This window comes from Rhipicephalus microplus, chromosome 1, assembly GCF_043290135.1.
Source record: "Rhipicephalus microplus isolate Deutch F79 chromosome 1, USDA_Rmic, whole genome shotgun sequence".
Classification (NCBI taxonomy): Eukaryota; Metazoa; Arthropoda; class Arachnida; order Ixodida; family Ixodidae; genus Rhipicephalus; species Rhipicephalus microplus.
The window spans coordinates 292,962,778-292,990,544 of NC_134700.1; the positions used below are offsets into that span (position 1 = coordinate 292,962,778).

Sequence of the window (27,767 nt, forward strand, 5' to 3'; positions counted from 1 at the left end):
CGCACCGCACCGCTACTGCGAGCGATCAATTCGAGTTATGCAAATATAATACTCCTACAATTGAAGAAAACTGAAAGCACAAAAAACTAAAACCTTGTTTTGTAAGCAATTAGCTTTTTATTTGTGCTGCTGTTTCTAGATCTAGACTGAACTTTTACTCACATTTTTTATTAAATTTAGCGACTCGCGTGTTTTCGCTCGGCAACCATGTAGAACACCATGTTTTCTTTTTACAAAATGGCGACCAAAATACTGACGAACCGCCGCATTTTAGAATGCGCCCGCAATTCACGCTTCACGAGTCACTATCCCAAGCTCCTTAACCCGGACATAGAATCGGAATACGTGTACACCAAAGAACCCAAGTATCCGCCGATCTTAGATACCCACCACAAAGCCACCTTGAGGCGCGCGCGAGAGGAATGGAGAGAGAGCATCAAGGCGATGCCCACTGTTCAACAGAAACTGGATAAGATGACCGAAAAGGGTCTGCAGTTCTGTTATTTGGCGCAGCCGGATACCCTGTACTACAACTGCCTCCCCGCATACCAGTACGCGACGCGGACGCACCTGATCGAAAGTCTGCCGGACGTGTACGAGAAAATCGACGTCGAGGACGCGTACGCGCGACTCAAACCTCATCTCGTCGATGCTATCGCCACAGAGTTGGAGTTGCTCGAAAGCGGCGACAAATGCAGGGAGAATCCTTCCGAGTCCATAAAACAGGAGAAAATCATCACTAGTGTTCTGTCGGTGTTGTTGAGAGGCCTGGCCAAGGACGCGCCTCACCTTCAGACCTCGCAGGTCGGTGGAATTCGCTGCTTGCTTGTGACGAAATGCGCTGCGTTGTGGCCTGAAGTGACCGTGTTCGAATGCGCTGATCTTGAAGATAAAGACGGGATATACTTTAGTAGAGCTCGCTGTTGGGCTAGTTGGTACATGTCCGAGTTCAATAGTCGAACTTCGCACCAAATTCACAACCGCACAGAAGAAAATACATAGACAGGACCTGTTTATGTGTTGTCTTCTTCTGTGTGGTTGTGATTTTAGCGCGAAGTTGACTGTTTAATTCAGACCTAAAGACCGGAACAAACAGCGCTGGATGTTGGACGGTGAAGGAACAACAGACGGCGTGGCATTGGGTGTCATCTAAGCCAGATGAGCTAGGTGTACTGCTGTAGTTCAGATCTCAAAGATAATGCATAATTTCATTGCGATCAGAGTGATCGCGGTTACACAACTAATTGATATGTGGGGTTTAACGTCCCAAAACCACCATATGATTATGAGAGACGCCGTAGTGGAGGGCTCCGGAAATTTCGACCACTTGGGGTTCTTTAACGTGCACCCAAATGTGACCACACGGGCCTACAACATTTCCGCCTCCATCGGAAATGCAGCCGCCGCAGCCGGGATTCGGTCCCGCGACCTGCGGGTCAGCAGCCGAGGGTTACACAACTAAACGGCTCACAAAGTAGGCATCTTAGATGCACGTTTGAGATATTTTAAAAGCGAAAACAAATGCTATAGTTCTTTACATAATCGGAGCGCCGTTATGCCTGCATGACCGCTGAACGCCATAAGCGCTTTGTCTACCTGGATAGGCTACTAAACAGATACGAGTTAAGACAAGTTAAACAACGGTTCTTCTGCGTGCCGTCTCATCGGTGTACAATTTTTTCTCTTAATGAAATGGAGGATTATCAGTGGACAAGCCGCAAGAGCATGTCCTTGGCGAGAAAACGTAAACAAATGAGTTTCATTAACAAGTGCAACAATGTTTCTTGTTCGCCTCTAGATGGTAAAAACCCAAAGAAATGGCATGCATGACAGCAAGGTCAAAGGGTCTAAAGGTACGGTCTCCAGACCTTGGGACCTTCTTTAGCATATCCTCCTTGTTATTATTAGTGCCTCGCAAAACAAATCATTGATTGATTGGAAAAATGCGTTCGTGTCAGGGCTGTTGTGTACAAATAAGCCTGTCACTACACTGCACCTCTTAGGATGCCATGGTTTGCCAAATGCAATGCTTGTTTCTCTTCCAGGTGGATTATAGGCCACGTTGCGATGCCTTCTGGAAGCATGGGCGATACTACCCAAATGAAAGGAGACGATTCAGAGACAGGGACACCATGACAATGAACTTGCAGTTCATGGATACACCTGATGCTCAAGTCCGGATTACCAAACCTCTTCCTGTTGTAAGGCCAATATGTAGACACCTGGCATGGTCGATACTAAAGAGGATAGTGGTGTAGCTTGTTTTTTATCTGTAGGCTTTTTTGATCCTAGAACTCAGCTATTTTAGGTGAGCTGCATGTGTAGTTAGAGCATGCAAGGGTATGAATGTGTTTCCACATACGATTCTAGTAGAAGCTTTCATTTTGGAGTCTAAGAAAAAAAACAGAAGAACTTTTGATTCAGAGTGTCCTTAATGAGGTTTGCCTCACGATAGTAACATGGCACAAGCAAGTGAAACTCCAGAATGTTTTTCATTTCACAGATACAACACTTGTCATTCTTACTGGCTGAATACATGCATGTAGACTATTATAATATGAAGTAAACGGGCACTGGGACGGTTGGTTTTAGTGATCCCCTCATCCCACGAGTCTTATTACTCTTTTATAAATGAATATGCTGTAATCAATCATAACTAAATCGTTCAGCCCTTGTAAGCATGCGCATGGTTCCCCAACCGGGGGGGGGGGGCAAACGTTTGTCACAGTGCCCCCCCCCCCCCCCCCCAATAAGTCCATGTATGGCACAGACTTTGCACAGCACCCCCTCCCCCCTCTAGATGACCAAGGGGGCACCTGCCCCTCCCCCGTGTGCATGCCTCCTTTCTTTTAGTGAAGCCATTAGCTGCTCATGCTCCAGTAATGAAGGGACAAGCGTAATTTTACAAACATGTGGCCAAACACAACATTGTGTCCTCTTTGTAGATAGTGAGCATGGATGACCCACTCGTACACAGCCAAGAGGTTCCAGACTTTCCTTACCACCCTTCTTACATGAAGTTCAAGTGGAAAAAGAAGTATCAGACAAGTTTGCCTGGCAAGTCTCTTTCTTTCCATGAGGGGGAGGGAAAGTGTATGCTAACATGCCTGCATTTATGCACCTTCTCTATTTTACATATGGAAAGCGAACGTACAGAAAATCCTTAAAGTGTTCACTCCCTGTGCATCGCGAGTGTTTATGCTAATGTAAAACATTTACATCTTACAATGCATCTAAACTGAGTTGTCACATGCTCTTTACATAGGTACCAAGTAATGTAGTAGTCTGCATAAAAATTGGGAGAGTGACAAGGCGTTGGTTTCTTTGAAGTGAGAACACTAGGGTACAGACAACTTGTTGCATTGGGACATTCCTCGTCATCATTCTTTAATGTTTTCTTGGCCCCACATTTTCCACATGGAAAAGTGAAACTTCTCAAATTCTCCTTGAGCATAACACGTTTTCGTAATTTTTCAGGTACTTGGCCCCTCCACGAGTGCAACTTTCCTTTGCTGACCATACGGCAGCGCAGTCAGTTGATTGGTCACCACGATTCTCCATTCAAAACAGCTGAAGAGGTGCAAGATGCCGCAAATGCTGCAGCCATACTGTCAGGCTTTGGCTGGCTCAATGGAGTGGCAACACAGCTGGGTATGATTGTTGTGTATTTTCGTTGTTTTGAACAGCAGCAAAAGCTCCAGATTTTTCTCCGATTGTAATGACTGGTCATGTGTGTTGTGTTCATTTAAATGTTGGCCTCAGTATTTGTGTGATATCTTAAAAGGTGTCATTCCATTGCTGCTTGCCAGCCCTCTGCAAGGAGAGGTGGTGTTTGTAAGAAAAGGTTTATGTGAAATTCTGAGAGATTGCCTAGAAGTTTTTGAACCTCCTTGCAGCACCATACGTTGTGATGCTTCTAGCCTACGCTTGTTGTAGCTGTTTGGTGAAATGAAAAGTCCTTTAATAATTGATTTAATCATGAACTTACATATCCCAGCAGAAATCCTGAATAAGCAAACATGTTATGCAATATCTATGTCACTATTACTGTGGTTTGCAAAATAGCATGAAAGGGCTTTTTTAATCTTCTTCTTTGTGACCACATGCACGGTCTTCAAACAGGGAGTACAATTGCCCCCATGCACTTTTCCAATTACGTAATGTCTAACTCTGCCAGCATTCTTGAATTCTTTAACTTCTGTAACTAGGCATCACATGTTATGGAGCAGATTGTTAATAGCATGAAAGTTGGTTTAAAGTTCTTGCAACATTGGCAATTCTTCTTCATATGATTGTGATGTTTAGATAGAGATAGTTTAACAACAACCCATCAAATTCAGTAGACTTTAAGTAAATGTAAATTTATTAAACAAATCTGCTAACTAATTAGGACTACCTTCAGTGCAATTTACTTTACTTGAATTTTGCCCCTTGTTCATCTCTCGGTAAATGGCAGTTTTTTTCCCAGCCCATTTAGGTTTTATTTAATGACAGTCTACTGTATCAAAAAAATCTCTAGAAATTTTTTTTTTTTTTTTTGCTCTTTTTTCAGGGTTCACAATTTATCACGACCCAACCTATCCTCTGGTCAGCCATGTTGTCAATACAGATGGACAACACTGGACGTTTGCAGTCTACCAACTGAACACACTTCGTTTACATTATGACTATTATGAAAGCAACCCGCTTCGTAACCTGTGCTGGTCGTCCGGCAATCTACGTCTTTTCGAAGCGTACGAGAATGGACAACTGAAAGGCATTGATGACAGTGTGTTTAAGCTCCTGCTCCGGTTCGTGCTTCGCCAACCTGAAGCACCTGAAGGGATCGAGCTTCGTCCGTACCTAGGCGTGGACACTCGACCCGAAGAAGAGAGGCAAGAGCAACTGAAATCGTGGATGATGACCTATGACTGCCGCTTCAATCTGAGAGAGGCTATCAAGAATGAAGTGCCGATGTGGGTCAAGATTTACAAGTGGCATAAAGATGCTCCGCCCTCGCCACACATTAATCTAAAGTAGTATGTTCTCTTGCGTCAGTGTATAGCCGTTACTTTTTTGTTTCAATTATTATTATTTTTTCAGTAAAGTTTTGATATTTAAAAAGGAAATTCTTGCCTGGCCTGACATTCAAAGATATATATATATTGCAGCATCATCAAAGTCGTAGTGCTGCTTGACCCTTCTTACGAGAATTAAAATTAAAAGCATTCCTCAGCTCTAATATTGGCCAAATTAAGAAAGAGGTATGTTCTATAGACATTAGATTCAGATGCTGAGAGTATGAAGGGTGAAAAAGTATATACGGCAACATACCTATATAATGAGTACATTGAACATGCGTGACACTGCTTGCCAATGAGGACTTCAGCAAAGTATGTGGGACGGTCTTGCTAAACTTATAAGCGACACTACAGCTTGTAGTGTCGTAAACAGAGTATCGCAAGCATGACACAGCATATAGAACCTGTAGCACATATTTACAGTCAACTGCTGTACATTGCACTTTCTGCACCACACTGCACAGTTGATCAGGTTAGCATCTGAAGTTTCCAGCAAAAGTTTCTTTGAAGTGCAGGTGGCTGTCGGAGTTCTGGATCTGAAATGAGTCGTAATGCATATTTGTCAAAGGTTCAATACCAAGAAGACCTTCTGAAACATACCTGATATTATGTGCTCCACAATCTTTTGTTTTTGTACTGCCTCGGCAATCATTGTCGATGACGAGTGTGGCCCAAGAGGCTGTTTGAATACAGAGGTACGCTGTTTTAGTTGCTTTTTACAGTTCTACTGATGCAGTGCGGCACTGTTATCTTTGTTGTACTGGAGAGATCTAAAACTTAGCTCAAGCTCATGAGCACGCCCAAACTTTTGTGTTTGAATAAATTAATTGCTTTTTTTTTCTTTCTAGAATTAACAATGAGGAAAAGTTCCTCAGGTCATACAACTGGCCGCCTTTCATTACATCCTAGCTGTACCATAAGATTTTGTCAAATAATATGAAAGGTTTAATTAACAAGCAGCTACAAAATCAAAAGTGAGTTCAAATTCAAGTAATCCTTTACTGTTTGAAGTAGTGTGCAATGTATTCTCACACATAAATCTTACATGGGACTCAACAAACACGCAGTGAAAAGTTCCAAAATATATATATATATATTATATATTTATTTGTTGGAAGATATATATATAACTTGGAAGATTTCAACTTTTCAAGTTAGTTACATGAAACAACATGAAGTGAAAGCGTATGGCTTGACCAGATAGATGGACCATCAGCCACTGAAAAGATTAAAATAAAACTGCTTCGGAAATGAGGCAGTGGCTGCCTTTGCATAACTTTTTGTGTTTCCAAGCTCTAAACTGCCGCGTGCACGAGAGAGCACCAGCGAACATTGAACAAACTAATGCCGTCTCCTTTGGCATTATGTTCAACTGAACAGGTTTTCCTTCACTGGCATAGTGTGATTTCTCACCGGGACTTTGCAGGATAGTTCAAATCAAAGGCTTCACGGTCAAGTTATAGGAGTCAACTGTTTCCAGCAACATTATGAGTAAAACATGAGTTCATCATTGTTTTCTTTAATTTCACACTTCAATATTTAGAGAATCAAGTGATTGGCAATTGATAAATACTTCCTCAGAAAAGAAACAAGATACAGTGTTTGTAAGATAGTAGAAGAAGCATGAACATGTGAACATTAAAGAAGGCATGGAAAAGCTGGCATGGTAAGGTGCACATAAAAGGCGTGAAGAATAATATCTGGTGTTTCACGTACCAGCACCATATCATCATGATGCACGGCGCAGTAGAGGGCTACGTAAATTTTTGAGCATCTGGTGTTCTTCAATGTGTACTGACATCACACAGCATAAAAGTCTCTACCATTTCGCCTCCATCAAAATGTGACCACCGCAGTTTTAGGTCAGCAGCCGAGCACAATAACTACTAAAACACTGTGGTGAACAGAAAGGTGTGGAAGGGTCCAATTACAGTAAGAGAACACCAAGGACACTTATTTTGATCCCACTTATGTATGTGTACACAGTCTTAACAGGACATGCAAGAATAGTTTTTGGGCGCTTTCACAGCTCCCTCTTTCTGCTTTAATATAATGTGGTGCATGGTAAAACTAACTTTTGCTGCATTGGAAACAATGACGCACACAAACAACAAGACTTACCAGTGAACTCTCGGCTGTTACTGGAGGCCAAACGTTGGGAATATCCTTTTCTATAATGTGTAGCAATTCTGCAAACTGATGCTGAAGGCTCTTGGCTTCCTGGTCCAAGCCGCACAGTACCAGAGCTTGCAGAAGGTCCCTGCACTCCTCTGAAAGGTATGGCAAAACTTCACAACAGGCTGGACGCTGTGATGTATGAACAATAACAGGTTATGCAAATGCATAATCTTGTTTTAAGGTGCAATATCTTATACTAGTGTACACAGATTACAATTACTGTGCTGCTATGCTATAAACTGCATTTCTTAAATTGGTCATTTATGTAAAGATTGCCATGTATTTGCAGAAGCTGCTACTGAAAAGCTAGTGTTGTTTTGTGCCCGCACAATCGAAGCCTTAAAAAATTTTCCGGAGTGTTCATAGCAAATGAGATAACCTTGTAGCTTGTCGGACGATGAGGCAACCTCGTTGAGTGCGATGATTAGTGCCAAGTCTTCGTAACGAGAGCCTTCCTTCAACACATACTTTTTGCGTTCTTGTTTCTTACGATTCCTCGAAGTCCTCATGGTGGCAATTGATCTGAAAGAATAGAGTAGCTCACCTTTCAAAAACATATTGAAGCAGCGATTTCAAAGTGCGATCACTATACGAGCAAAGTAATTACTCACCCTGAAACGGAGCTTCCACCAGTCACACTTCCACCGACTGTCCTGGATGTCACGCTTGCCACGTCGGAAAATGCACCATCGCCAAAATCTTCTTCCCCTTGAACACGCCAGAATATACAAGTACAAATCAGTGGTTGTGTATTGTAACTCAACAATTCAACGCAATGAGAAAAATCAAACGAATTCCACGAAGAGTGCAGAACACGTGCTACATCTTTTTTTCTGACTGAACAAAGCAAGCACAGGTATGCACGACATTGCGCAGGATTAACATGCATACAGTAGAATACTGTATACATGTATTCTACAGCTCCTAAATCTGAGTACCGTTATATATACACGTAGTGTGCTGTGCCATGAGGTGTCTTCCACTGGCGATTTATTGCCTTACTTATAGACGTTCTTCACACCATATCAGTGTGGTCAAGACTAGTGTTAAGCAGCTGTTCATAAAACTCTGGATGAACAATTCGTACTTGTGCATCACTGTGGAACAACACTAGAAGCATTTCGGTAAATTACCTTGGTCCTTGCAAGAAAAAAAGAACACCAACCACAAAAACTTTAAAATTGAATGATATGTCTCGTTTAGTTTGAGTGTTTTTCATAGTGGTCGGCATTTCTTTTCCTTTTGCAATGCCTTCTCTCGACCAGACGGGATTTCGTCAAACCCTCGATTTTACCTTGGTCCTCGTTGGCCTTGTGCTCACGAACAGTCGTCAGTCGTGCCACGTGCTTGGACCACGTGTTTTTGAGTGAATCCACAGTTTCTAACATGACTTCCAGCTCGCCAGTGACAGCTGGCTTCCACATTTTCTCGGTTAGCTCTATCTTGTTGAACTGATGAATCTAAAATGCAGAGGAAACAACACAGCAAACTTTTTTTCGTTGTACACGATGCAGTTACGAGACAAACTAAATTACGCACCCCAACATTTGCACATACCTGAATGAAAGATTAAATCATCTAATAAGGATCCATGGCAAGCAGCACCAATTTATTTTCTTTTTTCTTTCAGTTATTCTCTTTCATTATTTAACTATCTAACTTGCCCACATGCTATTTTTATGCGCATGAACAGGCAACCACAGCACAACTGGTGGCCTGGCACATACTTAGTATGCAAAATGTTTGCCTTTAAACTTGAGTTTGCATACTTCAGGTAGTGTGCTATACATCTTCTCTTGGTATTATCGTCGAAATCTCATCATCACTCCAACACCGTAGGAGCAGCTTGCATCGAAACTGTGACAATGGTTTGAAAGTAAGCGTGGCCAGGCCCAAAAATGACATTGCAGAGAAGAAAAGCATTTGAAAGTTCTTGTGGTATTGACTAAATTTATCAATGGGCTGCTACAAAAGAGATAGTCAGTCCCATCTTCTAAGTATCTTCACTACTATCTCGAAATGTACAACGTTATACTAAGTGCATGTCTCTCAGCATGAAAACGTACCTTTGCCAGTGCAACGTTCCACATGTGTGCATCAAGCAGAATACGAACCGTTCTTTCTTCATCCTGAAACATAGCAGTTGTACACTCAAACCTCATTATAACAAAGTTGCATCATACACGAAAATAGGCTTGTTATATTCGAAAATTTGTTATAAAGAATTTTTTCTAGCTTTATATTTATTGCAAGACTTTTTCATTTACTTAATTATAACCAATATTTCTTTATACCGAGGCTTGAGTGTAAAATGGAAATGAAAAACAACAACTTGAAGACTACAGCATATTTGGGCAAACTCATTCATGAATCGACTCGCTAAGACTCGGATCGAGCCATCAGTTTATGAGTATGAGTTCCTGTGAGTCATGGTGAGTGATATTTTGGCGAGTTTTCCAAGTGAGTAAGGTGGAGGTAAATATTGGTGAGGCTGAGTTCGAGAGCGCCCTAAACACAAAATATATTTCTTGAGCGAGCCTGAGTAAGCTCCACCATTAGTTGTCGACCTACTTTGAGACACAACTTATTTCTATTTTAAAAAACAACCATTTTACACACACTATACTGCCCTTTGACCAGGCATCCAACTCTTGCACTACACTAACTGTTGGCTTCCAGGTACTTATTCACACAAAATGACCTCGTACCTTTAGGAAAGTTTCTGAAATTTCAGAGGCCTCTTTGTAACGTTTGGCGAGCACCAAAGCATCTGCAAACACACACAACATGTCATAAGGATACTGCACCAGTCTTGTGAAATAGTCATTCATTTAATGCTAACCTCACCATCGAAAACTTTCTTTTATGCTTACATTGCAATCTAATGATACAATTATCTAATCATTAGAAAATCAAATGAACAGAGTAATATTAGGGCAATGTGAAATGCTCTGTAACAATCAATGAATGCATGATTCAGATAATGCCGGAATACAGAAGAAATGCAAAAGTGATTTCTATGAGAAAAAAACAAACAATGCAAAGGACACTTTTGTTCTTTGTGGTGAAAGTGAAAGGGCCACTATATTGTAGCGAGAGAACATTACTGCCAGTAGCTTTTAGAGCTCATATCGACAGTGAGTGCACATTTTTGTTTAGTGTGACTTGGGAATCCTTGTCAACACCACTGCTCATTGAACCATGTCACAGCCATCACTCATTGCAGCAACAGCACTGCCCTATGGCATGGTGTTGCCACAGGCTCTTTATAACTACTTAGTATTCACATATGTGTCATAACTGCCGCTGCAGTATGGTGGCAAGTTCTCACCGATGTGTAGCGGCTAAAAGTTACACTTTTTTTCTTTAATAAGTGTTTTTTTCTTTTTGTAAACGATGCACACAGCTATTGACACAGACGCAGGATTTCAAAGAATGCAAGAATTGGCTAAGCTTTGAGGCAGAACTACAGCCACAGTGCCTCTCACCAAGTGTTCTGTTTGCAAGGGCTTGTAGACTGTCTTGGTTGTACTTCATCTGGTAAGCTGTTGTAAGCAGCAAGTTCCAATTTAGACACAACTCAAAGGCCTTCGCAGCTTTCTGCAGGTTTTCAGAGCGCCAGTAGACAAGTCCAGCCTCCTCGTAGTGTTTCTTTTCAAGGAGATAATCTCCGTAAATATCCCATACTTCCTGAAATAAAAAAATAAATATAGTTGCTGCCTAGGTGGGTGATAAGATTAGCTATAATCATATAGAACAATAAAGTGGAATGCTGGGCTAGTTGGTAAAACATAATGTGGAAATATATGAGCGCACAAGATAGAAGGAAGGAAGCACTTGACAGGAAAGAGCGTCTTTCCTGTCAAGTGCTTCCTTCCTTCTACCTTGTGCGCTCATATATTTCCACATCATATACAACAGATTAATTCAGGTAAGGAAAAAAATCAAGAAAAATCAAGTTTTATTGCCATATATTGTAACAGAATAGAAAGTTGGGCGAGTTGGTGTGTATTCATATTCAAAGAAAAGCGGCGCACAAAAAAGACGGAGACAAAGAAGAGAACCACACACAGCGCTGCACTCACAACTCAGTTGTGAGTGCAGCGCTGTGTGTGGTTCTCTTCTTTGTCTCCGTCTTTTTTGTGCGCCGCTTTTCTTTGAATATGTTTTATTGCCATACAGTCTTTCCTCACAACATACATACAGTCCCACGGGAGTACTTATTTATTTATTTATTTATTTATTTATTTATTTATTCATTCATTCATTCATTCATTCATTCATTCATACTGCAGCCTTACTGAGGCTAATGCAGCAGCGGGATGAACAAACATGCGAACATTCATAAGCAAGCTTCGACAAATTCTTTCAATGGTAGTGAATGAATGTTTCCCAATAATGAACCCAAGGTATCATTCATTCATACTGCAGCCTTACTGAGGCTAATGCAGCAGCGGGATGAACAAACATGCGAACATTCATAAACAAGCTTCGAAAAATTCTTTCAACGGTAGTGAATGGATGTTTCCCAATAATGAACCCAAGGTATCATTCATTGATACTGCAGCCTTACTGAGGCTAATACAGCAGCGGGATGGACAAACATGCGAACATTCATAAGCAAGCTTCGACAAATTCTTTCAATGGTAGTGAATGGATGTTTCCGAATAATGAACCCAAGGTATCAATTATTGATGAGAAAAAACTATAGCTAAAGGAGATAGTGAGGGCAAAAAAGGCGAGATACAGTAGACTCTAAAAATTCAAACTTTCAGTTAATTCAAACAAATAATAAATGTTTGATCGGCCTGCCATGTTCTCACTGTACTTGAAAACCACTTAATTCAAGCTGTCTAACTGCACTAATTCGATTAATTCAAACTTTTTGCTTGTCTACACCTGGAAACATCTGCTGGCTTTGTTGCTTTTAGCTGAAAATTCTAGTTTCTTAGTTTCTTTTTCTTTTGCCATGAAAATTCGTAAATAAAGCAAACTGCCTGCGTACAGCATCACCAAGCTAGCCAAACCATAGGCACTAACAGTCACATGCTGATTGAAAGAGGGAAAAAATCAAAATCTAGGACAGTCTGGCAGAGGTTTGTCTTGTTCTGAACGCCTCTTAAGGCCATTTTCGCCGCAGTACAATGGTGTCAGGCAAAAGAGTAAATCCTAAGAGTGCGAAGGGGCTATCAGCCGTCACTTGACACAACACATTTTGTCCATTAAGTAAACAGGTGTGCACGTTTTGTATAATAATGTGTTCCAGTATGATCACTGTTATTTAAAAACTTTACTAACGATCATGCTGAGCTGTTTGGGATGCTGCTGTGACACTGAGAAACAATAAAAACCACAGTACTAGTTGGTATGTAGCCCCGAGTCGTATTTTATGGAACTTGCGATAAAATCCTGAGGTCCCCTCAAGTTTGAATTGTTGAGAGTCTACTCTATTTAGGGCATGGTAATGAAGGTTTTGAGATGAGATGAGGAGAGTCGGATATGCGAAGCAATTTTAGGCATTTGGCAATGCAAGAGTGATGAGACCAAGGTGGGCATGAATAAAAATTAGCTGGCAAAAATCCTGATATCTTCTACAAAGAAAATGCACTGCTTAATTTTGCACCCATTCTAGTTTTTCAATATCACATCTTCTTCATGGATTCCATACAATGCAACTATAATATTTGAGGAAAGACTGAATGTGAGTTTTACAAGCCACAACTAGTGTGAAAGCGTGAACAAGTCATTGCCTGCAAAGCCCAACCCTTTTACAGGAAATTCTGAACTTACCACTTAAATTTACAAATAAAATTTATATTTTTCATAAACTAGATCTCTGATATGCATCTCTCTTTAACGCTTATCAATGTAATAACAATGGGAACGAAGCACAAAGAAATATTGGGAAGAGGCAGTGAGATAAGAATTGTTATTAAATATAAAGGTACAATATTTTAGATTACCTTCCTTTTCTGTGAACCTTCAGGAAATAGGTCGAGTGCTGTTGTGTACAGCCTTTGTGTTTTGATAAGACTGAGACATTCACTGAAGTGGGCTTCTCCTGCGTGAGAAATTCGGAACAGGCAAATGAATGCACTAGACTAAACAGGAATGAAAGCAAGCAAAAGAACTTCAGCAATGAAACAATTGTTTTTTTTGTGGTCTTCCAAACAGTACACCAGCCTTTGTCCAAATTATGGGCCTTAACACCCGGAGGCTACATACAGTAGACTCCTTTTAAATGAAACCTGAAGGGACCAGTAAAATGTGTTTCCTATAAGAGGAGTTTTGTTTACTGAAAGATAAACAGGTTTTATATTTGATAATATTCAAATATAAAACCAAACATATTAGGGGCAGTTGTTCCATTCAAGCAGCAATTTCATTTAAGAGAGTTTCGTTTAATACGAGTCTACTGTTTGAGTTATTGGGTGCTCCATACAAATTAAAACCACCTGGGACTTATTAATTCCAACGCAAGTGTGACTGACAGATTGAAGCAAACCGTATTTACTCGCGTAATGATCGCACTCGCATAATGATCACACCCCTAAATTTTGTCGTCTAAATTCGACATTTTTTTCCCCCGCGTAATGATTGTACCATGAACTTGCCGCATCCACATGTCATGTGCCAAGTCTAGCTGAACACGCCTATCATTGTTTCTGTGATCTGAAAGCGGGCATCACTATGATAATGCCGTAAATTTACTGATTTAAATGAAAGCATTCCTTATTTAGATGGAAGAAACTGTTTTGACGCGTGTGACGCACTCACAACCTTCATAACTGACGCAAAGAAAAAAAAAATGCGGTGGCTTCGCTCCACGGAGTGCTTCACTCCGTCAGCCGCCATGTTTGTTTTGACATCCCGCACTGTTACAGCGGCGGCCGCCTGTTGGTCGACCTGTGTGCATCCCACAGAAATGTTTTTTTTTCCTGAGACCACGCCTTTCTTTTTTTTTTGTGTGTGCTTTGTGATCATCTGTTAGCGGCCTTTCACCATGGGGTGGTATGCGAGCTTTACTGCCGCGTTCAAGCTGAAGGCGCTTGACTACGCGCTAGAGCACGGCAACCGCGCTGCCGGCAGACATTTCAGCGACGACGAAATACGGATCCGATATTGAAAAAAAAACCAGCGCGACATGCTCATGGCTACTAACAGCACGCGATGGGCTTTCCGCGGGCCGAAATCTGGCAAGTTCCCTGACATTGAAAAGGCAGTCCTCGAATACGTGAAGGACATGCGCAAGGACGGTTATGCAGTGTCATTAGACATGATACGAACGCAGGCGTGCACAGTTTCCCGGAGGCTGGGAATAGCCACAAAGGACTTCCGCGCCAGTTCTGGCTGTACGACACGCTTCATGCAGCGGAATGGACTGTCGCTGGCATTTCTAAAGCACAACGGAACGGAAGATGACCCTCTGTGGGACAGTGAAGACACTGTCGGTTCCAACAGGGAATCGTGCGGCGACGACACTGATGCCAGTGACGCTTCGGAGTCTGAATGAACGTTAGGGGGTCAGAGAGGTAAAAAATAAAAGGGCAGTGTGCCATGCATGTAGCTCCTGCGTATTATGTGCATTTTATTACAAAGGTAAGCCTTAATTTACTTTTATTTTTGGTCATGTTCATGATAGCTACCGTAAGAATTCTGATTAGCGACATTTTTGCATTTCTGGTGCTCAGAATATTTTTTCACGGAAAATTTACCCCGCGTAATGATCGCATCCCGAAGTTGGAGTCAATCTTTTGAAAAAAAAAAAAAAAAGTGTGATCATTATACGGTAACATACTGTCGTTTTTCACCATCATCAATTCACGTGATATCAGCTTAGCTTTGACTTGAACGCATACACCGAAGCCAACAATAATTTCAGCAGCCAGATTCACAGTGAGCCGACACAGTCATCCCAAGCACTTGAGCATAGCAGTGATTATACTAAGAGTATTGACTTTGCATTTTGAGCCGTGACCAACGCACATGGGAGTCTTTTCATCCTGCACTCATGATGCCATGGTGACCAGAAGCTAAATGTGTGATTTTATGCTTAGCAGCAGAATGGAATTGCCAGGGCACAGAATCATCGCTATACTGCACAATGTGCACAGCCACAGAAAGCAAGCAATGTAGAGAAAGTGTGCACAGACTAGGAGATGAATTACTTGCCACATAGGCTGATGTTCTTGAGGGCCTTCTTGTAGTGCTCCAAGTGCATGTCTATCGTGAAGCGGCGATAATTGGGCTCCAGCTGGTTCAGTTTGTTCAGAAATGGAACATATTCTTTGGGATCCTGCAGCAACCATTGAGATTCACATTTCCTTAGAATCACTTTCTGGTATTGCTGAAGAAATTATAGTCAGCACACAGGACATTAGATGGCACAAGCCTGTTATTTGCCAGCTAAGAGATGCTGGTGCCCTGGTCTTAATGTAACCAGGTGCTACTGCCGTTGCGAAGCACGCAACCAAATATTTTACTGATCGATTGTCATCAGCAGGACACAATGTCAAAAGAGTGGCAATTCCTACCTGGTGACACATTTGCTGTGAGCATTATGTCACATGACAACTTGCAGTGATGGAAGCATAGCACGTGAAATACAATGGAATAGCACATACGACAGGATGGAATTATTCAGCAATACATGAACCTACAATTGCCAAGTATACCTAATATGGCTTGGCTAGGAATAAAGCTTGAATAAGGACACAATACGCATTAGTTTTAATTGATTTATATGTGGGGCTTAACGTCCCAAAACCACCATATGATTATGAGAGACGCCGTAGTGAAGGGCTCCGGAAATTTCGACCATCTGGGGTTCTTTAACGTGCACCCAAATCTGAGCACACGGGCCTACAACATTTCCGCCGCCATCGGAAATACAGCCGCCGCAGCCGAAATTCGATCCTGCGACCTGCCGGTGAGCAGCCGAGTACCTTAGCCACTAGACCACCGCGGCGGGGCCGCATTAGTTTTACTCAACACAATTGCAACATTTCCCAGAAAAGCCCGTTTCGGATATATTTCGCACTATGCCTGCTCAGCCATTTTACAATGACAGAATGGGAGGATCATGTCCCTGTGCACAATTTAGCCTTCTCACAATTTTTGGACATAAAAATTGTGGGGTGCTGACACCCCTTGTAAAGTTGTTTGCGCCGCGTGGCGCACGTGTCTCGCACAGAAGCCGTATTTCGGGGGTGACAACTATTGAGCGATAGGTAGCGTTGTGTTTGCGAGCGGTGATCACCACTATCATCATCATGGTTGGTAGAGTGGTAGCGCCGGTGGTGACCCCTGGCGGAAGGCAAGCCTTGGTGGCGGACGAGAGAGTTGAGCGAGTCTCTTTAGGCGTGGGGCGGTGGCGCGGACAGGTTGCCTGCAGCGGTGGTTCTGCCGTGGACGGCACCGAGGGCTGTCTGCGGTAGGCCCACGTGGTGAGTCAGGCGTTAGTGACACTGCCTTGTTTGTCATGTTGTTGAGTGTTGTTTAATATTGTGCAAAGATGTCTTAGCATGTTAATTACAATTGATGTATAATAATTTGGCTGACGATATCGTCGATCAAAAAGTAGTTAAATGAATGTGTGTTTGGTTTCGTTTGTACCGACCGTGTTTACTGTGTCCATTCTCTCCTAGAGCCTGGCATGCTCGTCAATTCGAGACCCACCAGGGTGACATCCTGTAAGGTTTCCTTACTTGCAGTGTGTGGATATGTCTCCACTTCTGCTCATGCATATTCTTCTAAATGTTATGCAACAGCTAGCCATACAACGGACTGTTTACCATATATACTGTTAATACTTCATGCTTATGATTCTCCTCTTATCAAATTGCGAATGAAGGTGAGTTAGCTATGCATACAAAATAACGCTAATGAGGAAACCAAAAGCTATTGCTGCCGCATCGTAGACAGATTTTTTGTCAAAACATTGACCCCAGTGACATTCTACGTTTAATTAAACTTCACTGAATTTCATTATCGTACTTCAATGTTTAGCAATATCTTGCACACATTCGGTATTTCATCAGACTAAATGAGCACTGTCATATTACATCACGCTGCGTGACCTAAAACATTTGCTTGTACGGGGCCTTTCTAGATTTTTAATTTCAAAGTACCATTGCTATACTGCACTCCTGTGTTTGGCTAGGCTTTAAGGATGACAGCACTGCTCAAGGCTCAATGTAACACCTTTTTTAATAGTACCACATTATGTGGTTGTATACTCTTATTTCAGGTGCTGCACAGTCAGTGTACTAGTTCCCAATAAATCCCAATGTCAACAAATTGTAAACGACTGAAATGCATTCTTGCACTTCCGGGTGGGCCTGAATTTGCAACTGTTGACCTGACACAGAATTCAAAGCGCCCACTTAGAACTGCACCATGCCTAGAAGACGGCTGGAGGAGTGCTTGAATGTCACACCTTTGCACAATGACACGAAATAATAGTTTTGACCAGTGTCTTCCAAATTACACTGTAATTTATACTGCTGATACCTGGATAAACAACTTAACATGCTAGCAAGTACACACCAATATAACTGATACAGTGAGACAACACAATACAACGCGACAACATGCCAATACAACTGATAACACCAATATACTGCTTCTACGCACACACCACTGTGCTCTCACCTTCTGAGAATTTTCTGCAACCATGAGAACAATGTCAAAGTTGTACGTCCCAAGTGCAACATCAAACAAGTCTTTTCTATCCACAAGGTAGAAAAGGTACTTCAGTGCTGCATCACATGTTATGCCTGCTCTGTTCCCAGAATCTGCAAACGATAGAGTACCATTTCCCTCAGTCTATACAAACATGACATGACAATAAAAAGAAAAAGAGAAACACCAAATGTTGAAGTTTACAAAAATTGCAGGGCAATAAAATTACAAATTCTGCAAAGTGGGACACATAATTCTGTGTGAGATACGATGCAACAAGCGTTACGGTAGTAGGTAAAAACGCCAGTTTTACCTTTAAGGCTGTAGATCTTGGACAATGCTTCATCAAGCTCTGGGTCTGTCTTTTTAGCATGACATGTCAATATAGATAGGAAGTATCTAGGAGCAAACACAGGTTGTGTCACAGAAGCAATGAGAGCACATCAGTACCTTGTTACAATGACGCTATGGCATTGAATTGTTATGAGGAATATACTATTTCTTATAGTTCCAATAAACTTGATAATTAAGGATAAAAGTAAGTTGAGCATTTACTATCAAATGTCTTTCAGGCAAGTCAAGTATGAATGAACAATAATTTTGTAACTATGTGCAAGTTTTGAATAGAATGAGAACACTATGTTTCCAGCATGGCAGGACTCCTCAAATTAACGAAGAATTTTGATCTAACTCTGCTAGGGAAACACAGATACGTTGCATAACACATGTTGCAAAAGTACTAAAACTCCCCAGTAAAGTTGTTCGCGCTGCATGGCGCACTTGTCACGCCCAAAAGCCGCACTTCGGGTTACAACCACTGGGCGATAGATAACGTTGTGTTCGCGTTGAGTACTACTATCATCGTCATGGTTGTTACAGTGGTAGCGCCGGCGGTGACCCCTGGTGGAAGGCAAGCTTTGGTGGCGGGCGAGAGTTGAGCGAGTATCTTCTGTGCATGGCGATTGCCACGGACGGTTGTCTCTAGCATAGGCCCCTGGTGCTCGGCACCGCGGGCCGCGCGCTGGGGTTTCTCGTGGTAAGTCAAGCGTTGGTGACGTTGCCTTGTGTGTGTTATTGTGTTTGTCATGTTACTGTGTGTTTGTCGTGTGATTGTGTTCGTCATGGAGTGTATGGCTATATTGTGTACGGATGTCCTAGGTTGTTGATCACGATCAATGCATCGATTCGGCGGATGATATCGTCATTCAAAAGCAGTTAAATAAATGTGTTATTGTTTGGTTTGTACCGACCGTGTCTGCTGTGTCCGTTTAATCCAAGAGCGTGGTGCTCGCTCGCCAATTCGAGACCCCACAATGTTCACACCAGTACAGCCTTCCCACCACTATAGTTGTAACTGTTGCATTAGGACAAAGAAAGAAGAACTTCCAGACGACTTGCCTGTCAAAGTCTAGTTGCTCAAGCACACTTCTCAGACCATCACAGATCTCATCTCTCTTGTTCTTTTTGAACACAAAGGGAACACGCCTCCTGGCACGGTATGCTGATGCATACATTGTGGCTGAGACATCTTTATCTCTAGGTGATGAATGTCAGAAAAACAGTGAGTTGCAATGCACTAGGCCCCCTTTGTCCAAGTGTGTGCGCTTATGTATTACACAACATGCACACAAGCAGCCCATGTAAGATATGCAAAAGGATTAAGGTCTGAAGCTAAAAAAAATGCACTTCTTGAATCTATTCACTTACATGAGTCCTGTTATGAACAGGTTGAGGTCTGTTGGCTCTTTCACTTGCTGAACAAACTCTGACAAGCTGCTCAGAAAAGCCTGAGGAGAAAACAAAAAAAGGAACAGAGGAGCTCACAGAACATGCTGCTTGCCAGCCAGAGCATATGACGTAGCTAGCACCAAATGTGTAAAACATAGTAATATGACAGCATATTTATATATAAACTAAATAGTACAATAACATAATTTATAGTGAAATAAAATGGTAGTGTTAAGCAAAAACATAGAAACCATGAGGTAAGCACTGTGTACTCCAATCACTATGCACTGCAATCATATTTCACTGTATTGTTTGAACATTTTTGCTCACTCAGAGCAAACCCCTTACACACCACATTAGAATCTTCCGTCAGAGAAAAGAGAAAGCATAATTTTATTAGTTCAATTGTCTTAACACTTTGCCCAATCACTTGTGCAATTATAGCAGTCAAATCACAGATCAACAGAATCCCAACCTATCGCTGCTGGCTACATTTCCTGCAATTCTATACTTTTTTATACGTAGTGCCAGTACATTGATAAGAATGTGTTCATGCTGGTAAATATAGCAAACCCACTGGATAGCATTTTCTAGCTCATCTAAAATGCACATGCTAGAGCAACGTCTTGCTTGTATGATAAACAAGACATATTTCTTGAGCTGTCCTTTATCCTACTTAATCATGGAGGCCCAAACTCATTTTGAGCGACACCAGACGTAACAGACATCAACTACCACAAGACGTTTTGGCATCACAATGACAGATGATGCAGCATCAACACTGGCTGTTGCTATCAAATCTTAGCCACCATTCATAATAAGTCATGCGACCCCCCTTAATCACCAGAGTGAATGCACCGTAAAAGAGCCATGATGGTTCTTGTGACTGAATGTGCAACTAGTGCAAAGTTAGATTTCTCACACAGCAGGTGCTACGCTGTGTATTATGCCCATGTTTGGATGTAGATTTTGCCCGTTCTAGCCAGAACGAGTTTATAGTCTATCTTATAAAGTAGAGTCCAACAGTAAAAGTTTTTTTCTCGATTAAAGGCATGGAGGTGCTATCAATGCTATGACAATGAACTGTCCTCTATGGAAATAGTCAACAACAATAACAATAATAGTCAAAGAAGTTATAATCATTGACTTTTTCAGGTCATAAACGGCACAAATTAAGGAAAAGAAATAGATGGAAAGCTGCCCCTTTTTAGTTCAGTTAAAACAACTCAATGAGAAAAAAAAAGACATGGTGGAGATCAGAACAGCTGCAATAAGTTAGAAAGAATGTGTTGTTGATTTGGATTGCAGGCGGTGAATGGCACTGCAGTTCCTCCTAGTGAATCTGCATCACAAGCCTTGATAGGCATAAACGTAGAGTTTTTGTTTAGCATCACAGCAGATGATGCACGTTTCTGCCTTTTTCTGAATGAAACAAATGAGCACTCTGCTTGAGACGAAGTGACCTAAACAGAGCGCATAGCAAACTGCAACCACTCGGTAAGATTTTGGCAGGTAAGCAAGTGGTTTAACAAGAAAGTTATCTTTTGCTAATTTAGCGAAACGACCTTTCCCTACCACAACTAAGCTTAAACCTTGAAAAAGGAAAGAGTGCACTCACTGAAGGGTCATGGTCACACAGAAGGTTCAAGTCAATACGATTCACCTTCATCAAAACAAATGCATCCTTGTATTCTTTCCTGAAATAGATAGATTACACAGAAAATTTGATGCGGAGGTGGGCCAAGGAAACAGGTGACAACTTTAAGCGGAGAACAGCAGTGCCCAGGATTAACCGACCTGTCAAGATGACTACAGACTGTGTCCAACACGAGAGGTCTTGGCGATATGGTCTCCAGGTTTCCCCGTGGAAGCTGGAGAACGACACGCCCGTCGGCTGGAACACTGGTCACCAGTAATGAGCCACTCTCCAGCTCTCGTGGGGCATCGTTGAGGGACTCCATTGACCCACCCTTCAAAAGGTCTGCAAACCACATCCAGTAATTATCCCTGCAATGCCTTTATTGCTGAGCACTAAGAGAACAGCAGTACACCATAAAGTCATCTCTCAGGTGAATCAGCAATCTACACAGTAACTTGTACAACCCGTACTTTGTTAAACTGGACTTGAACATAAGCAGGAGGAATAAGACACCGATAGCTATTTGTAGTAGCCGCTATATCCCTAAATGCAGACTACCATAAGTGACATATGCTCTACTAGTTAGTGTGTATAGGCTGCAGTGCAAGCCTAGCAATTTTTTTGCAAGTATCAAATGAGCTGAACAAATTGAAAGATGCACTTGCTTCTTGCCGTTACTAAATGGATACTTGTATAAACAGTGCAGATTAAGCAGCAGCTTACTACACACAATTAAACTATGGGTGTGCAATTGCCAGAAAGCACACTGAATCTGAGACATATATTGTATTCTTACAAAACTATTATTCGACATATAAAATACTATAGCATCATCCAGAAACTTCATCTGATGTGGACAGTTTCCAGAGATAATGACAGGCAGAAATTTATCTATTGCTGTAATGCCATGCCAAACAAAAATAACTTCAGCCCTTTTTTTGCACACGAATGTTGCAAGTCACAAGCAATGTAAAATGATCATCAATATAACGCTCAAAGCCCATGTCACCGGCTAAAACACGACAGCAATATTCGTTCATATTGTTGATATGCCTATTGTACATTTTTGATCATGAAAAGGTAGAAATAACGTAACATAGAAGAAACCAGCCCATATATACTGTATATGTGCTATGCCACCATCATAAAACCTGTGCAAATCATGAATGAACATGCCTGGCTGAATGTTTGATAAGCTGTTTAAGTGGCTCATCGTCCTGCATTTGCAATGAATTGACCAGCCATGAGCTGTCAAGTTTGAAGGTGGCTTTTCCATCTCTTCAAACCATTCATCCTCCTATCCATCACTAGTAACATATCCTTTAGGCTTTTCTTAAATGAGACACGCACCCTCACAGATTCATAGATCTGAAAAGACAACACAGCCAATTGAGTTTTTGATCACATTGAATACTGCACTTTAATGCTACTTTTAAAAATATTTATTAGTAATGTTACCAATTGTGTTATATATCACTAGAGACAGAGGAGCTTACACACATACTTGCTACATCAAAGTCCAACAGCAGACAGCGTAGGGTGTGACGATGTGTTGTGAGTAAAATGAATTTCCCATGGATCTTGAAGGATGTGCAATCGTCGCATATCTTCACCGTGTCGCAGAACAGCTCAAAACGGTCTGAGAGGGCTATCACTCTCGCCTGTTGAGAACATAATGTGGTATCACTGTTATCTTGCACCTCCAATTAGTAAACATGCAATAAATTACATCTAAAGAAATCAAATGCACTTGCTGCATTCAGATAATCCAGCGGTTTTGTTTAACACACTTCATCAAGAAATATGCTATCATTGCTTATATTTCCAACACAATCAATTGATGTGTTGCCTAAAACTTGTGCTATTAAAAAGAGTTTTATTGTGATTAAATTATAGTACAAAAAGTCAAATCGTCTCAAAAGACCCTCAGAACAAGACACAGTACAATAATCTGTTCCCGCCACAAAGAGATCTAAAGAAACTTGTTGCAATTACATACTGTCGAATATGTGACAACTCGTCAATGGCACGAACGCACCTGTTTCAGGACTTCGCACACAGCAACAGTTGCGCAGGGTTTCGGAAGCTTAAGTGGAGATCCATCACCGCAGAGCCACCGAACCACAACTCCATCTATCACAGAAAAGGATAGTGAAAGGTGATAATGTCAGCCCACGTGCAAGCCTAGCTAAAAGGTGATGAAATCCACATACACATAAAAGCACAAATGCACGCTACCAAATTTAGTCATAGGGCCTTTCTAAGCCATTCTTTGGTATGTCAGAAGCCTTTCTATTGAATATGATGTACAAAATAGCAGTTACCCGTAAGTTATGAAAAAAGGCTAAAACTTACTGATACATCATGACAACGAGGTGAAATTGCTACGTTTCTGTTGATTATCTACATGAAAAGAACAGAAAAAGCTTGTGCACAGAACTCTCACACACGTTCTAAAACTTTGACACCTTTCCATTCTTTGCCATACAGCAATTGACAGTAATTTTCCCAGAATTTGAGCAAATCAACAGAAGAAGAAAGTTCATCCTAAAGACAGTGTACAAATTAAGTGTGCCTATTTGAGGGGCAAGCCAGGTGATGTCAGTTAGCAGATGCTTCTCAGATAATTGTATTTGGTAGATGCAGAAAACAAAGTCAAGTGTGCATGTATGCATGTGGAAAATTCAGACGAACACATACATTTCATATGCAGTTGAAAAATTCCGACATGTGATGCCTCAAAAGATGAATAATGTTCAATGTGTCACCTTACCTGGATTTGGAGAAGCACAACTACCATCCTGATACTGAATGCAGACGATCCCATTTGAACTTGTAGAGATGGTTAACACAGAGTCTTTCAGTGTACACAATAATCTAAGAAAGCATAATGGAGAACATAGTCATATAATGTAGATATACTAGTAATGCTATAGTATAACACTTTTGCAAGACAACAACAACAGCACCTTCAGATTCAGTATTATTGCTTTTCTTTTAATTACTTTATCTCTCTTTCACTAGAAACTAATGCCCAAGTAAGCACAACTACCATCCTGATACTGAATGCAGACGATCCCATTTGAACTTGTAGAGATGGTTAACACAGAGTCTTTCAGTGTACACAACAATCTAAGAAAGTATAATGGAGAACATAGTCATATAATGTAGATATACTAGTAATACTATAGTATAACACTTTTGCAAGACAACAACAACAGCACCTTCAGATTCGGTATTATTGCTTTTCTTTCAATTACTTTATCTCTCTTTCACTATAAACTAATGCCCAAGTAAGCTTTTTCTGCTTTTGTTAACAGGTAAGTAGTAAGAACCTTTTATACCGCTGCTTGTTCTCCCAAAAGCCGTAAGAAATTATAACAAACAGTACAAAGTGTGAAGGAACAGCGCAGAGATCATAATATGCTCGAAGAACCTGTAGTGCCATTACAAACAATGCTAATGTCAAGACAAAACATGTGTCGTACAAATGAGACTATTATTAATTGAGTATAGAACAGATAATTTGCACGTACATCAAAGATGAATTAATGCCTCCATCGTTGGGAAATGAGCTTGTTCGACTGGCTTCAAAAGTTACAAACACATATGCACGAATAATGAAAAAGAAGAGAACACACCGCATGGCTCTTCTTCATCTGCCTTTGTCGCGCTGTTAGCAGAGGTGAACCTATACAAACTAGTCCAATATTCCACCCTGCTACTCACCTTACCTTGCACAACATTCAAATTTGATGCTGCTTCGCCCTTGCAGCAATACCGTTGGAAGTTTCAATCTTATGCTTATTTTTCTATGTGAGCATATTATCTGATAATAAATATCACATGCAACGAAGGTATTTCTACATACATTGCAGAATTCTCAGAAGATGCCTAACTCTTTTGTTACTGTGTACAAATGGTTATTTTTCATATGTCACAGGAAGATGGTTATTGCCAGTTTGAAAAGTATCTCAGCACGCATTGCAGCACACCAAATTTGCACAATGAAATGCTCTTTCCCAAAAATATATGTTGTAGAGCAATAAAACTATTTTGGAACGATAAAGATGTGGAAAGTGCCGTAATTTTTGGTTGCCAGCTAGTAAGCAGTGCAATGAAGAACACTATATGCAAAATATTCAAAACAAGGAAAATTCAGGACCTACATTTAGAGGATAGCATAAAAAAAAATAAATGCTGTACAAGAAGTTTCTATTCACATACACAAAGAAAACTGGAACTGAGGTGCTGCTTCATTGCTCGTGCCATGCAGTCAAGCATTACTTGTTTTTTCGCAAGACAAAAGAGAACTTGTACACTTTTCACAGTAAATTTTTGTTTTTTTGCAATAAAAGTCGGCAGGTGTTCCAATATAGATAGATGCCCATTATGTGAATAATCCCATCATAAATCAGGTGCCCAATGAACTTGGCCATCTCATTTAGCGACAACTCTTTCCATGAGCCACCTCACTCCACATGGGTTGGCGTTCCAATATGTGAATCCAAGCATATTGCTACCTGTAGGCTGCCACAAACCATAGTGCGAATGCGCGTGTGCGCCCGACGAAGAAGATGAGGCTCGCTGGCTGCTCGAGCTCGGAGCCAGACTGGCCAGTGCTGCAACCGCTCTTGCAAATATATTTTTCGAATATATTCGCAATACTTTGTCTCGTTACTCACGTAACATATTTGGTGGAGGTGCGGGGTATTTGGTGGAGGTGCGGGTGGAGGTGTCTGAGGCTGAAAAGGTTGGACACGTTTTGAAGGGGATCGCGGACGACGCCTTCAATTTGCTGGTGTACACTAACGTCTCGACCATCGACCGTGTAATTCAAGAATGCCGCCGTTTCGAAACAGCAAAAAGCCGTCGGGTGCGCCCTCCTTTTTCTCGGTTGCCAAACACGGCGGCTACGTCCACCTGCTCCGATTCTACCGTCACACCGCCCTTTGAGCAGAGTGTAACGCGTATCGTTCGACGGGAACTTGAAGCAGCAAGTCCAGCGCCGCTTCAGCCCACTTCTTTCGAACATACGATACCGACAACCCCCGCGATCTCCGTTATTCAGGCGGTCGTACGACAAGAATTCGCCAACCGCGGGTTCCCTGATGCTTGCCCCATCTCTTGCCCCTCCTCCAGACCAATTCCCATTAATGCACCTCGACGTGACCCATTTGTTGCTCCACGATCTCGCAACCCGGCGGAATGGCGAACTCCTGACGACAAACCGATCTGCTTCCGGTGCCACCGCGTTGGACATGTCTCCCGCTACTGCCGTGCCTCCTGGACGCCGCCACATAGGAGCCAGTTTTTCGCACCTTATAGCCCATATGAAGATCTTCGCCGGTATTCGTCCAGCCGTACCGCCCCTGCTTTCGACACGTCTAACAGCCGCCTTCCTGCTCGTTCTCCGTCCCCTCAACGCCGTCGTTCCCCGTCGCCCCAGCCACGCCGCCATCACTCGCCGCCTAACTTTTCATCGTACCCGACGGAAAACTAGACAGTGCAGCCCCTGGAGGTAGTGCTGCATCATCCCTGTCTGAACCAAACCCTCCATTGACGCTTCATACGAACAAAAATCTTGTCGATGTACACGTGGACGGTATTTCTCTGTCGGCACTAGTCGATACTGGCGCTCATGTATCCATAATCAGCGTTCATCTTTGTCGCCGCTTAAGAAAAGTACTCACGCCCCCTGCTACCGAAGCTGTACGTGTGGCCGATGGCGGCACTGTTCCTGTCATTGGCATGTGTACGGCTCGCATACGCATCGCCGACCGTTACATCCCTGTTCTATTCACGGTGCTCCAGAACTGTCCTCATGACCTCATCTTAGGGATGGACTTCCTGTCGACCCATTCTGCTCTGATCGACTGTTCCGCTGGTACTCTTTGCTTAGACCTTCCTCTTCAGCCGGATATTCACCCTGAACCTCAACACGGCCTTTCTGCCACAGACTTCCTCCGCTTACCGCCTAAAGCCCTCACATTCACCGAATTCGCCACGACCTCACCCGTATTGGATGGGAATTACATCGTCACGCCGATTCCTGATGTCCTACTGGCACGTGACGTCACCGTCCCTCACTGCATCGTAACTGTAGCCTCCAACCGGACCCGTCTACCCGTCATAAATTTCGGCTTCACAAAGCAAGTCCTCCCTGAAGGCATCCTAATTGCCACGTTGCGGTCCTTAGCCGATGATCACGTCACCACTTTCGCAGCCGACGCATGCCCCAATTTTCCTTCTCGCCCACTCGATGCCACATGCCTCGACATGTCAATACGTCCCATGATCGACCCTGACCTTCCCCCAGCGCAATCAGCCGCTCTCGCACGCCTTCTAGCTTCCTACCGTGACATCTTCGACCTTGACGACCGCCCACTCGGCCAAACTTCTCTTGTAAAGCACCGCATCAACACCGGTGATGCTGCTCCCATTCACCGTCGACCGTATCGCGTGTCCGCGTCGGAGCG

The 27,767-nt window shown here is 42.2% G+C and overlaps 2 protein-coding genes across 2 annotated transcripts in view; one reads left to right on the top strand and one right to left on the bottom strand.

Moving 5' to 3' along the window:
* The first annotated feature begins 215 nt into the window (after nucleotides 1-215).
* Nucleotides 216-5,108, top strand: LOC119159412 (mitochondrial ribosomal protein S30). The gene is made up of 5 exons (XM_037412160.2): nucleotides 216-804; nucleotides 2,046-2,201; nucleotides 2,946-3,057; nucleotides 3,478-3,651; nucleotides 4,553-5,108. Exons 1-5 carry the CDS (start codon nucleotides 220-222, stop codon nucleotides 5,017-5,019), a joined length of 1,494 nt encoding a protein of 497 aa, XP_037268057.2. The 5' UTR covers nucleotides 216-219; the 3' UTR covers nucleotides 5,020-5,108.
* A 350-nt stretch (nucleotides 5,109-5,458) lies between these two features.
* LOC119159411 (elongator complex protein 1) overlaps nucleotides 5,459-27,767 on the bottom strand; it is a 47,736-nt gene continuing 25,427 nt past the window's right edge. The window contains exons 14-33 of the mRNA XM_075865159.1: nucleotides 24,062-24,165; nucleotides 23,327-23,421; nucleotides 22,793-22,949; nucleotides 21,447-21,630; nucleotides 21,268-21,346; nucleotides 19,629-19,708; nucleotides 19,320-19,457; nucleotides 18,235-18,320; nucleotides 17,892-18,034; nucleotides 15,411-15,534; nucleotides 13,202-13,299; nucleotides 10,727-10,928; nucleotides 9,947-10,008; nucleotides 9,305-9,367; nucleotides 8,533-8,698; nucleotides 7,850-7,946; nucleotides 7,618-7,760; nucleotides 7,182-7,330; nucleotides 5,661-5,739; nucleotides 5,459-5,596 (exon numbers count right to left, since the gene is read on the bottom strand). Of these exons, the coding sequence (XP_075721274.1) occupies nucleotides 5,529-5,596; nucleotides 5,661-5,739; nucleotides 7,182-7,330; nucleotides 7,618-7,760; nucleotides 7,850-7,946; nucleotides 8,533-8,698; nucleotides 9,305-9,367; nucleotides 9,947-10,008; nucleotides 10,727-10,928; nucleotides 13,202-13,299; nucleotides 15,411-15,534; nucleotides 17,892-18,034; nucleotides 18,235-18,320; nucleotides 19,320-19,457; nucleotides 19,629-19,708; nucleotides 21,268-21,346; nucleotides 21,447-21,630; nucleotides 22,793-22,949; nucleotides 23,327-23,421; nucleotides 24,062-24,165 (2,317 nt within the window). The 3' untranslated portion in view covers nucleotides 5,459-5,528. The remainder of the gene's footprint in view (nucleotides 5,597-5,660; nucleotides 5,740-7,181; nucleotides 7,331-7,617; nucleotides 7,761-7,849; nucleotides 7,947-8,532; nucleotides 8,699-9,304; nucleotides 9,368-9,946; nucleotides 10,009-10,726; nucleotides 10,929-13,201; nucleotides 13,300-15,410; nucleotides 15,535-17,891; nucleotides 18,035-18,234; nucleotides 18,321-19,319; nucleotides 19,458-19,628; nucleotides 19,709-21,267; nucleotides 21,347-21,446; nucleotides 21,631-22,792; nucleotides 22,950-23,326; nucleotides 23,422-24,061; nucleotides 24,166-27,767) is intronic.

Bases quoted from the DNA above. Each gene is read 5' to 3' on its own strand.
- LOC119159412 (XM_037412160.2), top strand. From the start codon at position 220: ATGTTTTCTTTTTACAAAATGGCGACCAAAATACTGACGAACCGCCGC. The intron at 2,202-2,945 runs GTAAGGCCAATA...TCCTCTTTGTAG, and splicing joins TTACCAAACCTCTTCCTGTT to ATAGTGAGCATGGATGACCC. The intron at 3,652-4,552 runs GTATGATTGTTG...CTCTTTTTTCAG, and splicing joins TGGAGTGGCAACACAGCTGG to GGTTCACAATTTATCACGAC.